This window comes from Desmodus rotundus, chromosome 9 (genome assembly GCF_022682495.2).
Source record: "Desmodus rotundus isolate HL8 chromosome 9, HLdesRot8A.1, whole genome shotgun sequence".
In the NCBI taxonomy this organism is placed as follows: domain Eukaryota; kingdom Metazoa; phylum Chordata; class Mammalia; order Chiroptera; family Phyllostomidae; genus Desmodus; species Desmodus rotundus.
Genome location: NC_071395.1, coordinates 15,389,316 through 15,410,749, shown reverse-complemented (window position 1 = coordinate 15,410,749; position 21,434 = coordinate 15,389,316). Strand labels below are relative to the sequence as shown.

General features: G+C 43.8%; 1 protein-coding gene across 4 annotated transcripts in view; it reads left to right on the top strand.

The window, feature by feature from the left end:
* Window positions 1-21,434, top strand: part of ZNF827 (zinc finger protein 827) — a 155,819-nt gene that overhangs the window by 19,604 nt on the left and 114,781 nt on the right. For 3 of the 4 annotated variants that reach the window (XM_045202338.3, XM_071219154.1, XM_071219155.1), the window contains exon 2: window positions 12,219-13,268. In XM_045202338.3, the coding sequence (XP_045058273.2) occupies window positions 12,219-13,268 (1,050 nt within the window). Of the gene's footprint in view, window positions 1-12,218; window positions 13,269-21,434 lie in introns of those variants that run through there. The other variant, XM_045202344.2, reaches the window with a different exon arrangement.

The window sequence follows — 21,434 nt, the reverse complement described above, 5'->3', positions numbered from 1 at the left end:
GATCAGGGGTCAGCAAACTTATGGCCTGCTTCTCTGCAGCCCCTTGGGAATGGTTTGCACATTTTTCAAAGGTCGTTAAAAAATAAGCAACAAAAACAACAACAAAAGAACAAAGAACATGGGACAGAGACCCTATGTGCCCCACAGAGCCTAAAATATTGCCCGTCTGGACATTCATAGAAAAAAACTGCCAATCTGGCTTTGCGGGGTGCGCTGCTGCGGGTAGGACTGTGGAAGAATTTGACGTTCTCCAAGGAACTTCAAGGCACGTAGATTTACAACAAAGCCTGATAAAGTGGGCATGTTTATACCGAAACGTTTTTGAAACTTGTATCCCTCAAATGAACAACTTTAAATTGTCCAATATGTTTTTATCCTCCTTTTCCAATACAGGAGGTTTTTGGTGAAGGATAAGCTAATCAATCAACTAAGTTCTTACAATATGTGGCAGACGTGGCAGCCCGAGAACCCCAGGCAGATCTGTGAGATGGAAAGGAAGTGGTGGGCTTATTCAAATACAGAATGAGGGTATTTTATAGACACCCCCCCAAAAATGTTAAGAAGAGGAACTGATATGCAAATAATATAAGAGGTCACTCCCAGGAAATGGCTGTGGTCCCTTTGGGGCCATACATATGCAATGCTAGAGGGGATTTTTTTTTATTTGAGCATTTACCTTGAGGTTGAGCCTTCATTCGAAGCAGCAGTAGAATGGATTCCCTGCCCTCATCCTTACCCCCCCTCCCCCCATGCATTTACAGAAGCATTGCGCTTTGGTGGGAAGTGGAACAGTTTCTCCTCTGGAGCATCGCTCTTGATGACACAGCACTGGGAAACAGAGCCAGATTTCAGGGCACCCTGGCCCTTGGAAGGAGACAACCAAGAGGCATGCATTCGACCACTTGATTGCAGCCCTGGCAGAAAGCCTGGTCAGAGTAAAGGTTAAAATTGTTGGCCTAAATCAGTGTTCAAAGTTAACTTTGAATTAGGGTTGTCCTAGTAATTGGTGTCCTTTGATGTCACAGATCCTTGCACATTACCCCCCAGAATTCACAATTCCAAAGCACCAATATCCTTTCCTGAATATGTGGGGGCTGGGGAGTGGCCTCCTCTGCGGCTTTTGTTTTGTATGTATTTAATCACTAAATAAAACGCAGTTTTATCTCCTCTCCTTTGCTAAATCTGCAACTTCCCCCCCAAGGCACTTGTCTTTCTGGGTATACACATATTTTTAGTAAATAAAGGACTCACTGTGTGAAATTTTCCATCGGCAGGCGGAACGATGATGTCCGTGAAGTGTTTCATTACAAGGTGCCTGATGTGAGTGCCTGGTCAGTGTGCCCAGGAAGGGATGTCTCGCTTTATGCGTTCGCTAAGATTTCAATAAGTAGCCATTTTTCTCCTTTATAGAGTGCTGTTCTCAGACGAGAGAATGCATTACTATGTTATTAGGGCTTTTTGTTGTTGTTGTTAAGTTCTTTTTTGATCTATTAAGCAGTTCCTGGTGATTTCAGTCACTTGGCAATTTATCGTTCATCTTATAACAGGTATTGGTAATGGTGGGATGAAAACATTTATACAAGAGGAAATAAAAGTCAAGGAAGCAGATAATCGACCGATTTATCAGCCTTAGCAGACAATTTTTCTGAGAACGCCATGGTAGCCATGGTAAATTTACTTCTGATTGCTTCAGGGGAGAGATTCTGTATGCTCTTTGTAACATGGGGTACATGAAAGGGTGAAGGAGCACGTGGTCAGTCCGTGGATTGACCGGCACTGTTTTGGTCTCTAGATCGGCCTTTTGGCCAGTGGATTCATGCTATATTTTCAACTGTTTCTTAATTTGTTACACCATATGGGATGATGAGAATAGATATATGTGTATATATATATATATGTAATTTTTTTTTGGTCTGGACATTTCTAAGTAGCTTTAGTAACAGAATACTTCTCCTTTTTCTAATCCTTACTGGAGGACATGCTTATTGATTTTATGGAGAAGGGAAAGGAGGGAGGGTGAGAGGCAGAGAAACATTGGTGTAAGAGAGAAACCTCCATTGGCTGCCTCTCATACGTGCCTTGACCCTGGACCAAACTCGCAACCTAGGCATGTGCCCTGACTGAGAATCCAACCTGCGACCTTTTGGTTTACAGGACCACACTCCAACCAACTGAGCCGCACTGGCCAGGGCTAGAATACTTGTCTTGCTTAACATTTTCTCAACATTTTTTAGTTGAAAGAAATTTGGCTCAAGTTTAAAGATGGGCAAAAAATAACCTATTCATCTGCTCATAGTCCTTCCAACTGTGGAGAACTTTACCCCGAGCAGCAGTGTGGCCAGTTTCGTACAATAATACCCAACTTACACAAAAACTACAGTAGTAGAGCTAAGGTTACCGTTTAGAATCCAGAGGTAAACAAACCCAGAAAGAAATAAGTCTTAGGCCTTTGTTCAAACTTAAGTGTATTTGTTTTCTGGGGCTGCTGTAGCAAAGTCCGCACACTGGGGGTTTAAACAACAGAGGTTTACTGTCTCCCTGTTCTGGAGGCCAGAAGTCCAAGATCAGGGTGTCAGCGGGGCCATGCTCCCTCTGAAGACTCGAGGGAAGGACCTGCTGCCTGTGTCCCTGCTGCTGGTAGTTCCTTAGCTTGTGGCGGCGTAACTCCAGTCTTCACATCACATTGCCCCCGTGTGTCTGTCTGTCTCTGTGTTCAAATGTCCCCTTAATGGGGACACCAATGATACTGGATTCAAGCTCACACAAATGACCTCATCTTAACTTGGTCATCTGCAAAGACCTTATTGCCAAACAAGGTCAGACTCACAAGTTACTGGGTTTGGACTCCAACAGCTTTTGGGAGGATACAATTCAACTCAGGGCAGGAGGTTTTCATCCTTAGTTTGCACACAGTGTAATAAGCCTGGTGATTGTTATCAGCTATGGCAGACGGAAAGCCACAAATTCGGAAGGAAGGGGGTCTGCATCAGCATAATAGAGAAAAAGAACTCAAAAGGACTGTTAAAGTAGGAACAGCAGCTTACAATATAGTAGCTTGGGGACATTTAATATGGGGGCAAGCTGCTGAAAAGCCCCAATAGCCTCTGAGACACATCTATGTGTTACAAACGTAATAATCATGTTTGACACATTATGTCTGAGTATGTCTACAGTTTTAAATACCATCAAAATGAAATTTCAAGATGTTAACTACTTGAAAGTACTTTGGTATTTTTTGGTAATTTGAAAAGTTCCTTTTTTTTTTTTTTTTTGGTCAGGCTACTCATGTTCTGTTAGATGTTCTGAGTTTTGGGTTTGAACCTTGGTTTCCTGGTCTGTGAAATGAGGAGGGTATGGTCTACCACGTACAGTTGTTGTGAGGGTCAACGTTGCTGATGCATATTTAAATAGCTAATGGGGTAGCAGGTGTATTTTCAGTGCTTCATGCAGGGTCGTTCATTTATTTGGCAAATGTTTATTGGGAGACTGTTACGTTCCAGCCTTGCTCTGGAATTCGTTCATTCACTGAATGGTGGTTGCACTCTGATTTAGTAGTAGAAGCGCTGGCCTTTGGATTGGGACATCTGAGCTCAATCCAAAGGCCACAGTCCCGTCTGTGCCTTTAAATCAGCTTTGGGACCTTGGGTAAATCACTGGCCCTCCCCCAGCCTCTGCTTAGAGATGAGCCACATGGACTAGATCTCCAAGGCATTTCCATCTGTAAAGTTACTCATATAACAAAATTCAAGTTCAACAAATAGAACTGTAGTTCTTGATAGCCTGCAGATCAGTGGTACAATCCTGGGAGGTTGTCCTCTGTGCTTTACCTTTTTTCTCTGAAGCGGGGGTAACAGGACTGGTACTATCTGTCTTCTGGTAGCAATAACAGTAACAATCACAGCCACCCTTTACTGAGCGTTGACACGGCGCTAAGGACTTTTCCCGCATTCCTGCTTCTCCAAATAGGGTACATGTTTCTCCAAAGCCGTTGGGTATCCAGAGAAACATGGGATATCGTCCCAGATAGTTTGTGAGAAACATCCCCATGTTATTACGTAAAGACAAGCACAGCCATAGTATAGAGTGAAGAAGTAACTTGAAATGTTAAATAAAAAAGAAAGAAGGAAAGAAATGTTAAGCCAAAACTCAAAGAAATTTGGGGCTTCGTGGAGGGGGCTTCAGCTTCAGTCCGAAGTTCCCTATGGTGCAGTCCACTTTTCTTGGCCACTGGGGAGACTTTGGTGAGGAAGTTTGCAAAGCAGATTCTTTTCCTCTTCCATGTTTGATTCATGTGAGAAAAGTAGAATTATAAGTTGTAATTTTGAGAATAGTTCTCTTTTCCAGTACTGACTGTGCTACCTTTCTGATGGTTAATCCCATTCTTCTTTCTTTTTCATACATTTGACAAATAATAATTGAGCACCTGCTGTGCGTTTGGCAACATTCTAAGTGCTAAGGATACAGTAGCAAACAGTACAAAGCACTCTGTCTCATGGAGCTTTTGTGTTGATAAACAGTGATGTTCGGAGGGGGAGCCCTGAGGAAGTAAGGGAATCAACCATGGGTCTATTTAGGAGTTTAAAAAAAGACTTCAGGCAAAGGAAACAGCAAGTGCAAAGGTCCTGAGGCAGGAGCTTGCTTTATTTAGGAGATGAGGTCAGAGGTCTACAGATTACATAGGACCTTGAGGTCAAGATAAGGTGTTGAACTTTATTCTCAGAAACATGGAAACCATTGTGGAGGCTTTGGGATGAGAGTCATGGAATCTGACATAATATTTTTACTTTTTTAACTTTAATTTTAATTTTTTGACATTGGAAGGATATATTTGCAGCATATGTAATAAGTGGTTATCCAGAATCGATGACATAAAAGTTTGTCCACTTTCATCAACAGACAATTCACAGACATAGAAATGCAAATGTTCAGTACACTTCAAAAAAGATGCTTAGGCTTTGTCTTATTGGTGACATCATATTTTTCAAAGCTTACTTTGGCTGCCAGCTGAGAATAAGGGGACCAGCTGGAAGGCTACTGCCACAGGCCCGGCGAGGGCTGGCAGTGCTGTATCCCAGGGCAGTAGTGGCAGAAATGGTGGGAAGTGACAAGATTTGGAATGTGTATTGAAGGTAGAACCAACCAGGTCTGCAAATGAATTAGATGTGGGGTATAATAGAAAGAGAAGAGTGCAGGCTGGCTGTGGGGATTTTGGCCTAAGCAATCATAAGGATGCAGGAGTTGCCCTTGATGTTGAGGTGGGCAGCTTGATGGAGGGGCTTGGTTAGTTCCTTGGTCACTAGAAGATCTGACTAATGAATGACTGACTCTATATGCAAATATTAAAACCGGCTTAGATACTGTTTGGAATGAGGAGTGGTGCGTTACTTTTTGTTACCTCTTTCTTACTCAATGGGCATTTAAAACAGTAATGTGAAAATACTGCTGTGTGCAAAATGTTCCTCCTGAACCCCGGAGCCCCTCCCTGTCGTCCAGCCTGCAGACTCTTGTCCTCCCCAGACGCCCTGCCATTTCCCCACGCCTTCACAGCACCTTTTCCCCAGCTGGACTGCTGACAGGAATCTGGTTGTCTTCTCCACCCTGGCAGTTTTAAATAACTAGCAGTTCTTAAATTTTCTTCCTGGCCATGCTGAAAGCGGTCCGGTGCCCAGGGCATCGATGTTTCAGTAACCGTGGTCTCTGAGGCTTTGTCCTGCGTTTAACTCCTACTGTGGGCTTGGCACCCGAACCCCTGAGAGGTCTCTTAGGTTCGGGCACAACTGGTGTGGGGGGGAAGTGCTAAGGCTTTCAAGCTACAAAGGGGCAATTTAAAAATTGTCAGGTACAAGCAGCCTAAATGAGGTTATGTGTGATGCTTAAAATTATAAAACTGGTTCAGAACAGCCCGACGTACAGCATACTCAACCTTTATTAAACATGATAGAGGTCACTGCTTTTGCCTTCCGGGTGCCTCTTTCCCTCTCCTTTCTTCTGTGACCCACATTGAGCCAACTGTAGAACACACCCTCTGGCTTCAGTGATAGGACCCGGGAGTGGAACATGACCCTTCACAGGCCAATCAGAGGGGGAAGGACCTCTCTGTAGTGGGAAGTCATTGAGAGTGAAAACCCAGAGCCTGTGCAGCCGGAATGGCAGCCTCCTGGGAAAGGGAGCCTGCGAGGATGAGGCTGACCTCTGAGAGAAGAGACTAGAGGCAAATGAGAGAGCTTTGACATCCTGTCTGCTGCTAGTAGCTGCTCTGTGCCCCCTCGGAGGCGGCTTTGGCACAGGACTCAGAGCACTAGCTGGGGCTTCCTGCCGTCCTGGTAGTCCTCACCACCGCAGGAGCTGTGGGCAGGGCACTGAGCCGGGGCGCAGGAGTGACTGCCTCCCGCTCCTGCCTCTGGTCGTTAGGAGCTAATGGTTTCGCAGCTAGGAAGTATGGTGAGATGATTGATAACATCTACCTTAACCATCCAGGGGAGGACGTCTTTTTAACATGTGAAGAATTAGGGATATAAAATTTTTTTCATTACATTGATTTATGCAACAGTTATCACCTGGATGTTAGCTTTCTCCCTGACCAGGCTATTTCCTGTTGGATGGTTTGCACAGGAGCAAGCCCACTTCTAAGTGAATTTCCAGTATCATCTGTTAAAATCTTCATCCTTCAAGGTCCATTTCCAGAGCCACCTGTGCCCCCCAGAAGGAATCGCTCCCTCTTTTGTGCACACTCACCCCTCACTCTGTTCCTTTGTGCTTCCTCTGCCTGAGCAAGCCTCGCATTCCTGCGGATTGTAAACTGGGCTGGACACTGTGGCACCTCTGAGTCGCCTTGTTGCGGAGTTCCTCGAACATAGTAAATGCTCAGTAAATGTTTGGTGAATTAAATCAATTATTAGCATTGGTTTTGCTGATAACTTTTATGTACAGCCCCTTAAACTTTACAAACCAATAAATACTTTATGAAACTGCACAGAAAGTTTGGTTGTGTGATTTGAGGGAGGTATTGCAGGTATATCTGATGAGACTGATAGAGATGCGTGGCCTTAAAAGATAGGCGTAAGTATTTAGCTACAGATGTGCATCTGGTGGAAGGGGAAAGTTTGGAAGAGTTAGATGAAAATGAACCAGAAGGCGAGTCGGTAGGTACCAGGTAAACACACCTGTGGTTACAAGAAGAGGACGTTGACTGCCAGAGAATTGGCCGTGATCGACCCCATCCAGGTGAGTCCTGGGAGGTTGAGCTTGTTCTCTTCCAGACCTGCTGGTTAGAGTCATGTGGGCTGACTGGTGGAAATGGTTCGTGGGTAGACATGGGAGTGGGGCTTTGAGCCGTCCATCTCTACTTGCTTTAACCTCAGCCAAAAGGCATGAAAATTAATAGATGTCTCTGTCTTATATTTTTTCCACCTCTCCAGTCTTTCTGAACGAGGATCTTAGATGAATATTGGTCCAATTCAATGCATCTGATTACAACTCACACACCGAAAAGGAAGTGAGTTGGAAAAAAATGCAGCAAGAATTGTGGATATCAAGTTACTGAGTTTCTACTGGGGAACTGAATTATAAATAAATGTGTTAGGTAGTGGAATTTTGTGTTGTTTCCCCCAAAGGAGAAATTGTCGCCACATGGAAACAAAATTTATTCAGCATATTTTCATTCCGTAATTGCACCATTTCTATTCTTAATTCTTTGAGTTTCTGATTCAAAGTGAAAAACACAAAAAAACAGACTGTTGTGTAAAATTGACAGGAACGAGTGCGAACCTGGCTGTGAGACACATAGGTTGTTGCAAAATTAGCCACGGAAATCACTTCCTATTCTGGAGGTTAAAAATAATGTATTTAGAAGGAAGTTGTTTACGTTGGCTGTTGAAAGGCTTCCCCGGGAGCCTGGGTTAGGGAAGCTGCGAGGCCCACGGTGGGTGGATGTGTGCAGGAAGCGTTCCCAGTGCTCTGTGACTGCGTGCCACCATTCCATGCCGGTGACAGGAAGAGGGACCTGTCTTGCTGCCCAGGGTCTTCTCCGATTGTGAAAGAAACTCAGAAGTCAAGCCTCGCTTATTCTAAAATTGGTGGTGGCCAAGAAATTAATCTCTGAGATTATAGCAATGCTTTGTTTTGAGCTCCCAGATGAGAGAACCTTTTCTCAGGATACATTGTGTCCAACGTGCTGGGGGTGGGGGGTCCTGCAGACCATGCGAGGGGGGAGCTCCCTCACAACTGGACAGTGCAGCCTTCCAGAGCCTTCTTGATGAAACTGAATGTAAAAACAGAGAGCATCCCCGCAGGGGGAAAAAGGAGTATTTGTGGGAGAAATTCCTTGTTGCTGCTGTTTCGTGACCTGCAGGCATATTTGTTTGAGCCTCTTACGATTTTTCTCTAACCTCTGCACGTCCCCACGTCTCTTGGATTCATTTCTGTGAAAGCTTCCCCCACCTTTCTCTTGACCTCAGGTTAGGCCAGAATAATTTCAGATCTGTTTCTCCTCAGGTTTCTGGCCTGGCCCTTTCTAGGCCATGCATTACAATTATTTGGTGGTTTATTACTTGAATAACCTCAATTTCAGTAGCAGCATCTTCAGAAAAGCGATTAATAGAGTATTATGAGTTTAAAAATATTCTTTATGTATGCGAGTTTTCTTGCAGTCTGGGAGAGAGTGCATGTCTGTATTCATGCTCGCAAAGAACCGAAGGATGGGTGGTTGAGAACTATCCAGGCATCTTAGCATAAACTGGTCTGTTTAAGAAATGCTCTGTTTGCTTGTTTGGGGCTTGTATTTTGGCAAGGTTGGGAAAGTTGCTTGAAATGTAGATATCAGCGGTGTGTGTCATTCAAGAATGTTTGGCTTCACTTATCACTGCTGGATAGGTTTGGAGCCTGAGTTGACAACTGCTTTCGTTTTTGACACACTTCCCCACTTCGGCACATTTGAAGGTGGTATGTTCTTGCTCACTGAGGGCGTACACAGAGGGGGTCGGAAATTAAGCTTTGCCTTTGGGGCTTTGCCAGTAGATACGTTCAATTCCCTAGGAATTGAATCCGTATTTGACTGATTGCAACGAGGAAGAGGTAGACCGGGAAGGGAAAGATTAGGGTATAGGGATATGGGTATTTCCCTCTTAATGATTTATTGCAAGATAAAGAGCAAACACTGTTCTCATCTAAGAGAATTCTTCTGCAGGTTTCTGTTCCCAGAGGGTGGAAGGATGGGTTCGAGGTGGTGGGAGCGTAGCTGCTCGGACAGAGCTCACTGGAAGTTGCCACCCGGAGAGCATCTGGTAGACCGCCCACTGGGGCTGCAGAGAACATTGAGCCAAGTGCTAAGAGATTTGGGTTCTTGATTTGGGCAATAACGCTAGATAGCTGTGTATCTTTCAGCCAACCAGATAGCCTTTATAATATTTAATAGTCTCAATAAAATGACAGGCCTGGATAGAGGGTTGTATTTTTTGTGTTTCTCAAAGCCCTGATTGTAGATCCACCTTGTTAGTCGATCCTTACAGCAAGTTTCTAGACCAGTCTTGCCCGTCCAGAGCCACTCTACTTTGACAAAAAATATAATCTAACAATATTTACTTGTGAATCACTTGTTTTCCTATGTCAGTTCATTTGGTATCAATGAAGACCAAAGAAGAGATTCTTCGAGGAGGTGTTCAGCTGATTCTTACTGTGGTGATTTTTAAATCATAGTCTCATGTGATTCTCCTGAACGATAAGATGTTTAATCTGAAATCAGGAAAGGTGGTTTGCCAGAGGAACATAAAATTAGCCCAGTTGTCGAAACTGATGTTGACTGCATGGTGTTTGGTAAAAAGCCTCTCTAGGAGAAGCCACTGGGGAGGTGAGTAGTTCAGGGTCCTGCTGATTCCAGGAAAGATGAAAAATGTTCAAATCAAGTGGGAAGGAGGAAATGTGGCAAATCACAAGGAACTAGACTGTTTTTAAAAGAGAAAAGTCAACCTTATCTGCTTTTTTCCAGCACATTCCATTTGAGATTTTACATTTTCTTGATAACTTAATAAAGATTCTCAGGAAGGAATTGTAAAACTTTAGTGAAAGAGAATTTGTCATTTGTGACATTTCTTCTCCAAATAGCATGGAAAGATCAATGTATTAGCTTGTAGTTCATGCATTACTAGTTCTAGCTATTTCTGTTCAGAAAAGACAGCATGTTAGATAGCAAAACTTGGAGGTGGGGCATTCTGGCTCAATCCCTAAACGTTCACTGAACTCTGCTAGGGACCAGGCTTTGCACTGGGCACCAAGTGGGATATGTAGATAATAAAATCCCAGCCTTCAAGGAATACCACTGCTTACCTTTCAGAAGATAAACCAAGGCAGACAGATAATTTGGAGTGATATAAAATCAGCATAAACAAAGCACGGGGATGTTGGCCCTGTGTTCAAATTATGCACAGAATCTGTGTCTCACCCCCTGCACGCACCTTGAGCTGGTCGCCTGCTTCCACCCTCGTACCGGGATTCTCTTCGACACAGTCCTTTGAAACAACGTAAGTCATGGCATTTGACTCCCCAGCCCCAAGCCCTCCAGTGGTTCTCAGATTCTCCCAATGCCAGAGACTTTTCAGTGGGTTACAATGTCCTAGGCACGTTTACAACAGGTCATCTTCACAACCTCCCTCACAATTCTCTCTCTCTCCCTCTCTGACTTCTCCTACTGCTCTGATCTTCACTCCACTCTGCCCACACTGTCTCCCTCACTGTTTCGTGGGCATGCTATGCATGTTCCCACGTGAGGACCTTCACAGCAACGCCCTCTGCCTGGGACTCTCTCCCAGAGATCCTGCATGAACAACTCCTCACTTCCTTCCAGTCTTTGCTCAGAGTCACCCCCTCAGTGAGGCCTCACCCCGATCACCTATTTACAACGGCAACTCGCCTCCTGCCCGTGACCCAGCACCCTCCTCGTCCTACTCTCTGTCTTTTTTCAAAGCACTTATCACTCTCTGGCTTACTCCATGATTTACTAATTTATCAACTTTGTTTAACAGTTGTCTTCCTCCACTGAAATGTAACCTTCAAGGAGGAAGGATCTTTGTTTTGTTCAATGTCATAGAGTGTAGAACAATCCAGAACAATGCCTGGCATGCAGCAAGTAGTCTGTTGTAACTACTTGTTGAATAAGTGAGTGAATGAAGGAGGAGAGGTTAGTTCTGTCTGAGAGTTCTGGGGAGAATCACGAGGAGGAAACCTTGGAGCTGAGTGTTGAATAATGAGCAGAATTGGACGTGCAGGCTTTCTGGGGGAAGACATTCCGGACAGAGGGACTATATGAGCAAAAGCAGAAGAGGGACAGAACGCACGAGTGCTCCTGAAATGGCAAGGAGCCCCAACTGACCGTGCTTTGGGGGCGGGCATTCGGAGTGGGAGTGGTGGATGGCTGAATGAGTGGATGGAAAATAATTAAAGGGGACTCTTCGTGGAGTGAGGGGACGAATTATTAATCTCTGCCTGGGATAAATTGGAATCAAGGACTCTCAACCAAGCAGCAGTTATAATGTGGTCAATGTTGTCACTTTAAGACATCGTTAGTGTGAATAGTTTTTGCTAATGAGATCTGATTTTTATACAGTACTTGACTCATTTCAAACATGGTCACATGTTTATTATGATTTAAGCTTCATAAGAACTGGGTGAAATTATAACATATAGCAGGTATTTACATTTTTTGAGCAACTTTAAGAAAAGTTAATTGCCTCTTCTATCAGCCCAGCTAAGTGGCTGGCCTGAGGGCACGCAGGCAGGCCCAGTCTCCCAGCCAGCACTGCCCTGCTCTGCCAGCTGCCTCTCCAACCCTGCCTCGGAACTAAAGACGACATGCTCGTTTTCCTGCAAGGGCACAAGCTCCTTTCCACTTGCCCTGTGACGGAAATAGCAGTTACTTCTTTACCAGGTCCATTTTTTCTCTTTACTCCTCTTCCTCTTCCACATATCCGGGGTAATTATTAGAATGGTTAATACATGCCCTAAGTGGGTGTGTTTTTACCTTTGCCTGTTTAGCATTTTACCTCCTTTCAGGCTCCTGCCAAGACAGTCTGACTCAGCACCTGACATTGCAGTCAGGTGGTTGCCGTCTTTCATGTGGTTCTTGGGTGGAAGGGAAGTGGGAGCATGTCAGCAGCAGCATTTGAATGCCTCCAGACTTGCCTGGTCGCTCACTTGGGCAGTAAACCTGATCTTCTTCTTCCCCCCAGATGTTAGTAGGCAGGAAGAGGCGGAGGGCGAACTCAGTGAAGGAGAACACTGGTATGGAAACTCCTCAGAGACTCCGTCAGAAGCGTCCTATGGCGAAGTCCAGGAGAACTATAAGTTGTCTCTGGAGGACCGGATCCAAGAGCAGTCCACCTCCCCGGACACCTCCTTGGGAAGTGCCACTCCCAGCAGTCACACGTTGGAGCTGGTGGCACTTGATGGCGACGTCCTTCGAGACTCACTGCAGTGTCAAGATCACCTCTCCCCTGGCGTGTCCTCTCTGTGTGAAGACGACTCCCCAGGCTCCACGAAACCTTTGAGCAGCAACTTGAGGCGGCTGCTGGAGGCTGGGTCCCTCAAACTCGATGCCACAGCCACGGCCAATGGCAGGGTGGAGTCCCCAGTCAACGTCGGCTCCAATCTCTCCTTTTCCCCACCGGCCCACCATGCCCAACAGCTCAGTGTTCTTGCCAGGAAGTTGGCGGAGAAGCAGGAACAGAATGACCAATACACTCCAAGTAACCGTTTTATATGGAATCAAGGTAAGTGGTTGCCAAACTCAACCACCACCTGTGGCTTGTCCCCCGATTCAGCCATCCTAAAACTGAAAGCTGCAGCCAATGCTGTTCTGCAGGACAAATCTCTCACCAGGACTGAGGAGACCATGCGATTTGAGTCCTTTTCCTCCCCTTTCAGCTCCCAGTCTGCCAGTTCCACCTTGGCAGCTTTGTCCAAGAAAGTCAGTGAGAGAAACTTGACTCCTGGTCAGGAACATCCCCCTCCGGCCAGCCCTTTCCTTTCCCTGGCTTCCATGACCTCCTCGGCCGCCCTTCTCAAGGAGGTGGCTGCAAGGGCTGCTGGGAGTCTTCTGGCCGAGAAGTCATCACTGGTGCCTGAGGATCCCCTACCGCCACCGCCTTCCGAGAAGAAGCAAGAGAAGGTGACCCCGCCACCTCCTCCACCACCGCCGCCACCTCCACCACCGCCACAGTCCTTGGAATTATTGTTACTCCCCGTTCCTAAGGGAAGAGTTTCCAAACCCGCCAGCTCAGGTATGGCATCTTTTTATTTCCACCATCATATAAGTAGGCTTTTTGACTGTAAATTGCTAAGTCTTCTTATTTCATTTTTGCCTTATTCGGTTGGGTTCCCCATCTGATCTGAGGCAGGAATAAAAAAGTGGGAGCGCAACAGAGTACTTTAAATAAGCAGCACGGTGGTCTTTCATGTGTGTCTGACACAAAGACTTCACAAATAGCTGCGTTGTTGAAAGGTAATGAATAATCTTGGAGATACACAGTACGCTCCCCCCTTTCACAGAAATGATTTTTTTTCATTACCAGGTTCAGGCTAGGTCCATACAAGAAATGTTTAATGGGAGAAGATCAAAGCATCTTTGTCATGGAGCCCGTGGCATCACTGAGCACAGGGGGGGAAACTGCTTTTGAAACATTGGACGAGGGGGAGCCCGCCCTTCCCGCTGCCTCCATCACAAATGGACTTTTGTATAATCAGCAACTACTCTGCCCTAATTTATCACACTCAATACTTTTATGTTAGCATTTTTATTACCTTTTTGTGGAATTTAAGCCCCTTTCACTTCTCCTGCTCTTCTATAATTCCTTGTCACACAAGAACTCAGAAGAACATTGTCATTCAGACTTACTCAAAGCATTTCCTGCAAGTGCTTTATTTTATTCCAGCCCAATAAGATTCTGAGGGAACGTGCATGTGGAAAATTTGCATCGTAAGTTTTTCTGGTGGGGACAGTCTTTCCAAAGGAGAAGTCGCTGTCCTGTAGAGCGAGTTATTCATCTGAGGGAGAAATGTAGTCATTTGAGTTCTCGCGGTGGAAACATCATTTCTTGGACTGGTTTGTTTTTAAATTGTGCGCATGATAAATACATGGTCCTGGAGATGGACGTATGGAGGTACAGATGTCTCCTGAGGATATCCTGCCAGACCCGAACAGGAAGTAGGCTCCCTGTGTCTCCATCAGTACAGACTCTGCCGTTGTGTGTCTAGCCAGCTTGGATTATTTGCAGCCACATTGATGAAGAGGGTTTAGGATGAAAAATAATTGACTGAACGATCGCAGCTAACATCAATCTGACGCATTTATGACAAATTTCCATTTAAATTGCTGAGTGAGCTATATGCACTAATTATAATTACTTTAAAACTTGTGTAAACAGCAGAATACAACCAGGAAAATGGATCTCTGGAATTTTTATGACTCTAAGCGGTCCAAATCGTTCGCGCCAGAGTTTCCAAAGTGTCAATAAAATCCTGAAATGTTGATCAGTTCGGAGTTTCATTTCTCCTCACTTCTCACCTGCCATCTGGTGAAAGAGAGAGAAATGGCTAAAATTTGGAAACAAGGAGAAGAGCAGAGGGAGCTGGGTAATCTTGCCATAGAACAAATCACTCCTGATTTATCAAAATTTTATTTAAGGTAGAAGCAGAAAGAGAGGCATGGCTGTATGTAAAATGTAATTTTATAAATATTCTGTGCATCTGGCTATCAATAAATGTATTAATGGTGTTTACCCTGCAAATTCACCTGGACACAGTTGCCTGGAAAACCTTATATGAAATTAATAATAAACCTTAGTTAACTGAAGAATTGGAAAAAAGGTAACTGATAAAACTGTGCCTCCTGAAAAGCTAGTGGCTTTGTCCTTTTTAAGTGTCTCGGAGAAAACCAGCAATAGTTGCGAAGTCTAATTTTTTTGCTCAGGTGACTAGATGCATGTGAAGATGAGGAGGAGGTCCTGAGCTTCCGGTGTGGGGGAGACTTTTGGCCTGTCTTGTCGTAGGATGTACACCCGCGGGAGACAGATTGTTTTCTTGGTATAAATGCACTGAGTTCATGCCATCACTTGAACGAGCTTCTCAGCAGGGTTTGATACGGAGTTCTATAACAAATCGTTTTTTCTTTTCTCTTTACTAAATTTATTCTGTTGCTGAAACACTTAATATCTTAATCAATGAATGTTTAAACCATTCACACTGAAAGAGGAGAAAGGAACTTCTCGGATCGGGGCCCTGCTATGGATTGGTACCTGTGCCTCCTGTTTTCATGCCTCTGTTCACGATCCAAGACTTGGTGAAGCATCCCCATGGATGCAGTAATTCTCTTTTAAAAACCGTCCATTTTTGTAAAACTCATGCAAGGGGAAATATCCCTGCAGAGAGAAACTCAAGGGCTCTTGCCATGGCCACTCGGAAAATGATCCGTGCGTCCACTTGGACGCATCCTAAATTCAGGTTCTGTTTCCTGTTGCGTGGGCTGGAAGTAGCGGAGGGGGCGCTTCTGCGCACTTCTCAGTTGAAGCGAGTGCCATCCATTCCCAGCATCGTTACTAGAGTATGGGTTTAGGAGGAGTTGATAGAATATCTAATTTTGTTGTTACCTTTATATTGTGGAGAGATGATTTGGTCGGTGTTACTTGGGTCACTGATTTTTGAATCTGAGGGGTGGAAGGGAAGGTGTGCCTTCTCCATCTGGCCCCCTCCCCTTTACACGCTGTGTATACTGTTGGTTTCTGGGCAACCTGGGGGTGGATTCGCCGTCCCTTGGCTCTACCTAAAAAGCGTTTGTGGGGATGTGGTGAGAGCGGTCACCCATGTTCCTAAACATTTCATAGTTTTTTTTCCCCCTTTACGTTAGAAAGAAATCTTAGTTCAATTCAAAATAGATAGATGAACTGTTTTCTCACAGCAGGAAAAAAGTTCTAATTCTGTTGCTTAATAACTTAAATAAATAAATAGTAACCCCCCCAAAATCCACAAAAATAAACTACACACCATCTGACTTCAAGCAGGGATTCCGTTTTCAAGCTATTTCTCAAATGTTGCAAAAAGGCCATATCAAGTTGATTCTAGAGTTACAAAGGTATGTGCTAGAAAAGCCAATGTATTGAGCAATTTAGACTCAAGCATTTCTTTGACCTTCTTTAGGTCAAGGGAAGTCCAAACCATGAAAAACAAAATGTGGCTTTCAGGTCTGGCCTACTCCTCTTTTCTGAATAGGATTCAGTTGTTACCAGGCCACGTGTATTTAATTCCTTAAAGAGTCCACTGCTGGCTAGCCTTTCCCCCTGCGAGACAGACGTGACACTTGAGGAGGAGGTTTCTCTCCTGTGACCCTGTGCCCCGGCACATGCTACGCTGCTCTTCTGAAAGGGGACACGATGGAAGGAAGATTATGTCCGTTTGCTATAAAGATAAATGTCACACATTGACTCAATTCTCTTTGAAGCTACTGTTCTATTGCAGCTCAGGAAGAAAAAAGTAAATGGTTTTTATTTTACAGACAACGATTTTTGTGGAAGGCCCACAAGATTCTCAGGATGCCAGGCTCCTAGTTAAATAACAAGGAGAGTTTCAGACAGAGGGTCTCCAAAACATCTTATTTTCCTGAATAAAATTTAAATGTGCCTAGATGCAAGCTGGTCTCATGCACCTGAGGGCTAAGAACATTTCCTGGGTCAATAGCTAGGGGGTGTCTGGCTGCCGTTTTCTATCCTGTGTGATGTTAATGTGATTGCAAAAGCACAGTCACTCCAGAAAGTGAGGGAACCCCTCCTGATACTCCCTTTGGTCCGTGATTATTCCAGCTGTAATCTGGCAGTGATCGCAGACAGGAACTTGCTTAGAAAATTCACTTTTTAATCAGGATTCCGAACTATCTGTCGCCGATCTCAGTTGTATTTCTCCAGTGACTCCAGTTTAGACTGCCTCTAGATATCAGACTTCTTAGTTTCATTGAATACTTACCAGTTATTAAAATATGCACTGATGATATCAATGTCAATAACAACAGATAAACCCAGTGATATCCATTGCTAACAAAGTTTTTTATTCCCCTGGAATAGCATTTGAGAGACACCCAAGAAATTCTATTAAAAGATATTAAATGCATGTATTGATATCCTGGTGTTCAGAAGGAGGACGGGCCCACTTACACAGGGGGGCACTAGGGGGCTGGCAGGCCTGGAGTGCAGGTGGTGATCATGTGTAGACTCTGTTCCCTGCGGCCCCCGGCACCTTGAACTCCTTCTATGTGTGTGGTAAGGTTTGTATGGAAAAACTACCCACTTGCCAATTATCTCAATTTTCTGCAGGTTGTTACATAGGATCTATCAAGAGAAAGTTTGATTTCAAAGCCTACAAACTAATTAAATTTATTTAAAAAAAAAATACCTTCCTTGAGTTAAAGCAAGTAAGTTAATATGATTTTTCTATTTCTTTTTTCTTTTTTTTGGTCCAGTGAGGTTTCAGTGCTGTTGCTTCTTGAATGTATAGACAGCAGGGCAGAGCCCCCATGGTGAAGAGATTGGCCCCCCACACTCACTAGCAAAGGGACTCAAGCGTTTACAGTCACTTCACCTGCCTCATCTCTGAACCGACCTTGTTGGGAATTATCAGCGAGATTTCTTCCTGCTTAAAAATTCTTTGGTTTTACTTTCTGTTTATTTTTAACTCTATCCACTTAAAAAAAAAACCCATAATTTAAAAAACAATTTAAATTACATATATATTCCTTCTTAAACTTCACAATCAACGCCCACACCCCTACCCCTGCCCCGTCTTGAGCAGCTCCAGTCCACTGTCAATAGTTTAATCATACATCATTGTACTTCATTAATAAGGTAGTCGCACTGTATGCATGTTTAAATATGAGCAGCTCCAGGTTCATTTTGGAAATAGGTGAGGTGTAAGTACACAGACATGCATCCCTCTGTTTATATAACCGTTCATTCAAATGGTGTGTTGGCTGCCGTGTGAAAGGCACACAATCTTGGGCTGACCCTACTTCCACCGGGACATCCTTGGCAGCTTCCTGTATCTTTTACTTCCATGTCCAGTGCTCATTTCACTTTTCCATACTCTCCTGACCCCACCCTTTCCACTTACTCTTCTTATGATCTAACACACAGGTACTGAACTGTGCCCTGCCCTGGCACTGTGCTGGGTGCTGGAGACACGAAGGCGAGGACTTCCCTCCTCCCCCAGCCCATTCCTGGCTCCACCCTCTTCTTCTCTTCTGTTTTCTCCATCTCGCTCTCTCTTCCCGCCGTGAGAATTCTGTGCAGGCTGAGGCAGACCCTGTCTAAGCTGAGCAGCACAATGGACACTTGCTCTTTTATTTCGTCTTGGCTCCAATGGTAAACTACCATGTTGGGCCAGGCCCTGAGCTATGTATTTATTATGTGATGCCAGTTGTTTAAATTTACATCTGCTCTAATGGTGAGTTTTCTGCTTTGGAGGGCATGACCAGAGTTTACTGTCACCACTATTACTATTACAGCTGCTACCAATAGCTCCCATTTACTGCGTGACGGGCATTTCACACACATTTATTATCTCTTTTATTCCAATAATATTATTGCCTAGAAAAAGAACATGTTTTCTCCAACGTAACAAATTAGTAGCTTTCCATCCCACTGGGCCAATTAGCATCTGATGGGATTTAGTTTTGTTTGCCATGATAATAATTAGCTAGTGATATATTTGGGAGAAATTGTTTATCAGACAGTTGTAAACTAGGTAAAATCATGAACGTTTCAATCCTGTTGCCTCAAGAATGTGTGGATTATTTTGAGGAAGTGGTCATATTCCCCTAGGCTCCAGATACAGCTGTCAGTTCCTTGAAAATAGTTTGGCACACAAAATAGAATACACCCTTACTTCCTCCTTTCTTTAAATTCGTTTACATCGTGTACACATGGAGGGCATCCTACTAACCTATGAAATCTTTTTTTCTTGCATGAATAAAAATGCAGATGTTATCAGGGGAGATTACTGGCCAACTTTGAAAATTGACTATTGTACTATGGTTACTTTTGTCATGTGGATTGCTTTCTTCCTTTCCTGCCACGATCAGTTAAAATTTCCAACGGTCGTAGTAGTGTAGCTGTTTGACCACGTAACTTGCGGTTAGGTTTTGGGTTTTTTTTTTTAATTGTGAGTGTTCTAATTTTTTTTCCAGTCAATCCAAGGGCACCCTAATTTGTACGTGATTCATGTATGCTTGGTATTAATTAAAATTAAGGATGCGGAGCTCCGAAATAAAATAGATTTATACAAAATGTTACCATGCAGTGTTTATGCAGTGCACTCGGGACTGCACTGGCAGTATAGACTTGGGCGGGGGGGGGGGGGGGGGGGGGGAGGGGAGGGGGCTCTGGCGGTGCTCACATTAGGCAAAGCAAGGCGTCCGGGGAAGCCGGCAATGTTCCTTGTCATTGCCCTCCTATGATGTGCTGTGCAATCTCCAGCCAGTGGAAGACATCTCAGGTTTTCTCTCATCTCCCAGACAATTCTGTAAAATTAGGCAGTTTAGGCTTTATATAGTAGGAAATATTTCCTGAAAATGGGATTGGTGGCAGCCTGTCTGTGTACCTCTTTCTTACTATTGTTCTTTAGCGTTCTCTTAAAACCCCAAGTAGACATCATTATCATTCCTCTTCCCTCGCTCTGGCTTATGACAATATTTCCGCTAGAGGCCTGATTCAGTCCTTTCTCTCCAATCTGTTGTTCAACATGCAGTCTCTGTGATTAAGAGATCAGAGTGAAGGAAATGACAAGGAAGGACGGAAAATGTGAGGCCCGATCAGGGGTAGGACTCCAGGTCAACAGAGGCAATCAACAGAAATAAACAGCAGGAAAGCTCGAGTGGGTTAATAAAAAAGCCTGTAGATAAATCTCAAAAGTGTGCTCTTTCTAGAGTAGAAGGAAACCCTCCATTCCCTCCCCATCCCCCAATCAGAAGAGGAAATACTTGTAATAGAACATGTCACAAGTAGAATTTCCCGGCTTGAAGGTTATATTTTTAAATAGAGGATTCTCTTTCCAGTTACTTGGCCAAGCTAACCAATATTGCTTATACGTGTCTCAGTAAAACAACATTTTTGGAATGCCCTGACTTCATTCCAGAACCCTTCTGGTCCCATCTATTTGAGGTGGTTCTTTGCATGTAGAGACTCAGCTGACTCAGTGAAAATATAATTATTTTAAAGTTCACACTTAGGAATATTTCCCTTTAAAATGATAAAAGTAACATGTACATTAAAAAATTCAAATAGTACCGAAGAATGTAAAATAAAAACAAAAGATTCCCCCCCAACCCCTGTCTTTTAATCCACAATCTTTGTAAGTTAACTGCTTAATGGTTTCTTGGGTACGCTTCCAATTTTCATACAAATAAAAGAATATCTTTTTTTTGTTTGTTTCATTGATTCATCCCATTCTTCCTACTCCTCCTCATTTTTTTTGTTCAAGTATTTTAAAGCACATCACAGACATCATATCCAGTTGCTTGTAAATATGTCCATATATATTTCCAACAGATAAGGACTTTAAATAATAACCACACTGACTATTGTCACATGTAACAGGATCAACAATTGTTACAGGAGATCATGGAACACCCAGGCTATAAACAGTATTTCTTCAATTTATCTCAAAAATGTTATTTTATAATTTTATAATCAGGACCAAAATAAGCTTCCCACCTTGCATTTTTTCATATGTGTCTTAACATGTCTTTTCATCCATAACTCCTGCCCTTTGAAAAATGTTACTTCCTTGTTGAAGAAACTGGGTCATTTGTCTACAGACTTTCCCACATTCTGAGTTTGACTGATTCCGTCCCCCTTGTGTGTTTAACATGTTGTTTAAAGCACCTGTATTTCCAGTGAGCTGCTCGTTAGATAGAGGCCTGATTACATCTTGTGTAAGAATATTTCACAGGTGGCTTATCAGAGGACGCACAACATCTTTTCCCTTTTCATTGACGTTAAGATTAATCAGTAGTTTTGTGTTGTCAGCCTGAACCATCCTCTATAAGGTTCCCTGTCAACCTTTCACCTAATGGTTTCAGCAGCAATTGATTCCCCTTTTCTAGAAAACAAAAATGGAAACACCCTAGACACGGCTTCATGTCTTACTTTACCCGCTCCCTCTTGAATATCCTTGGCGTGCTTCTGTATTAGCTTCTGTAGCATACCTCATTTTTAAAATACAGCTTCATGGACTGTGTTTGATGAGTGTATTACAGTTTATGTCACAGTTTGCAAATATTTCCGATCCCTCATGACTAAGAAAGGAAAGTTTGAGACCTGAACTCTCCCTGTTGCGATTGTCTACATTTCCCAATGGCCAAGGCCGGTGTGGCAATGACCAATGTCAGTCGATATTGGCAACTCAGC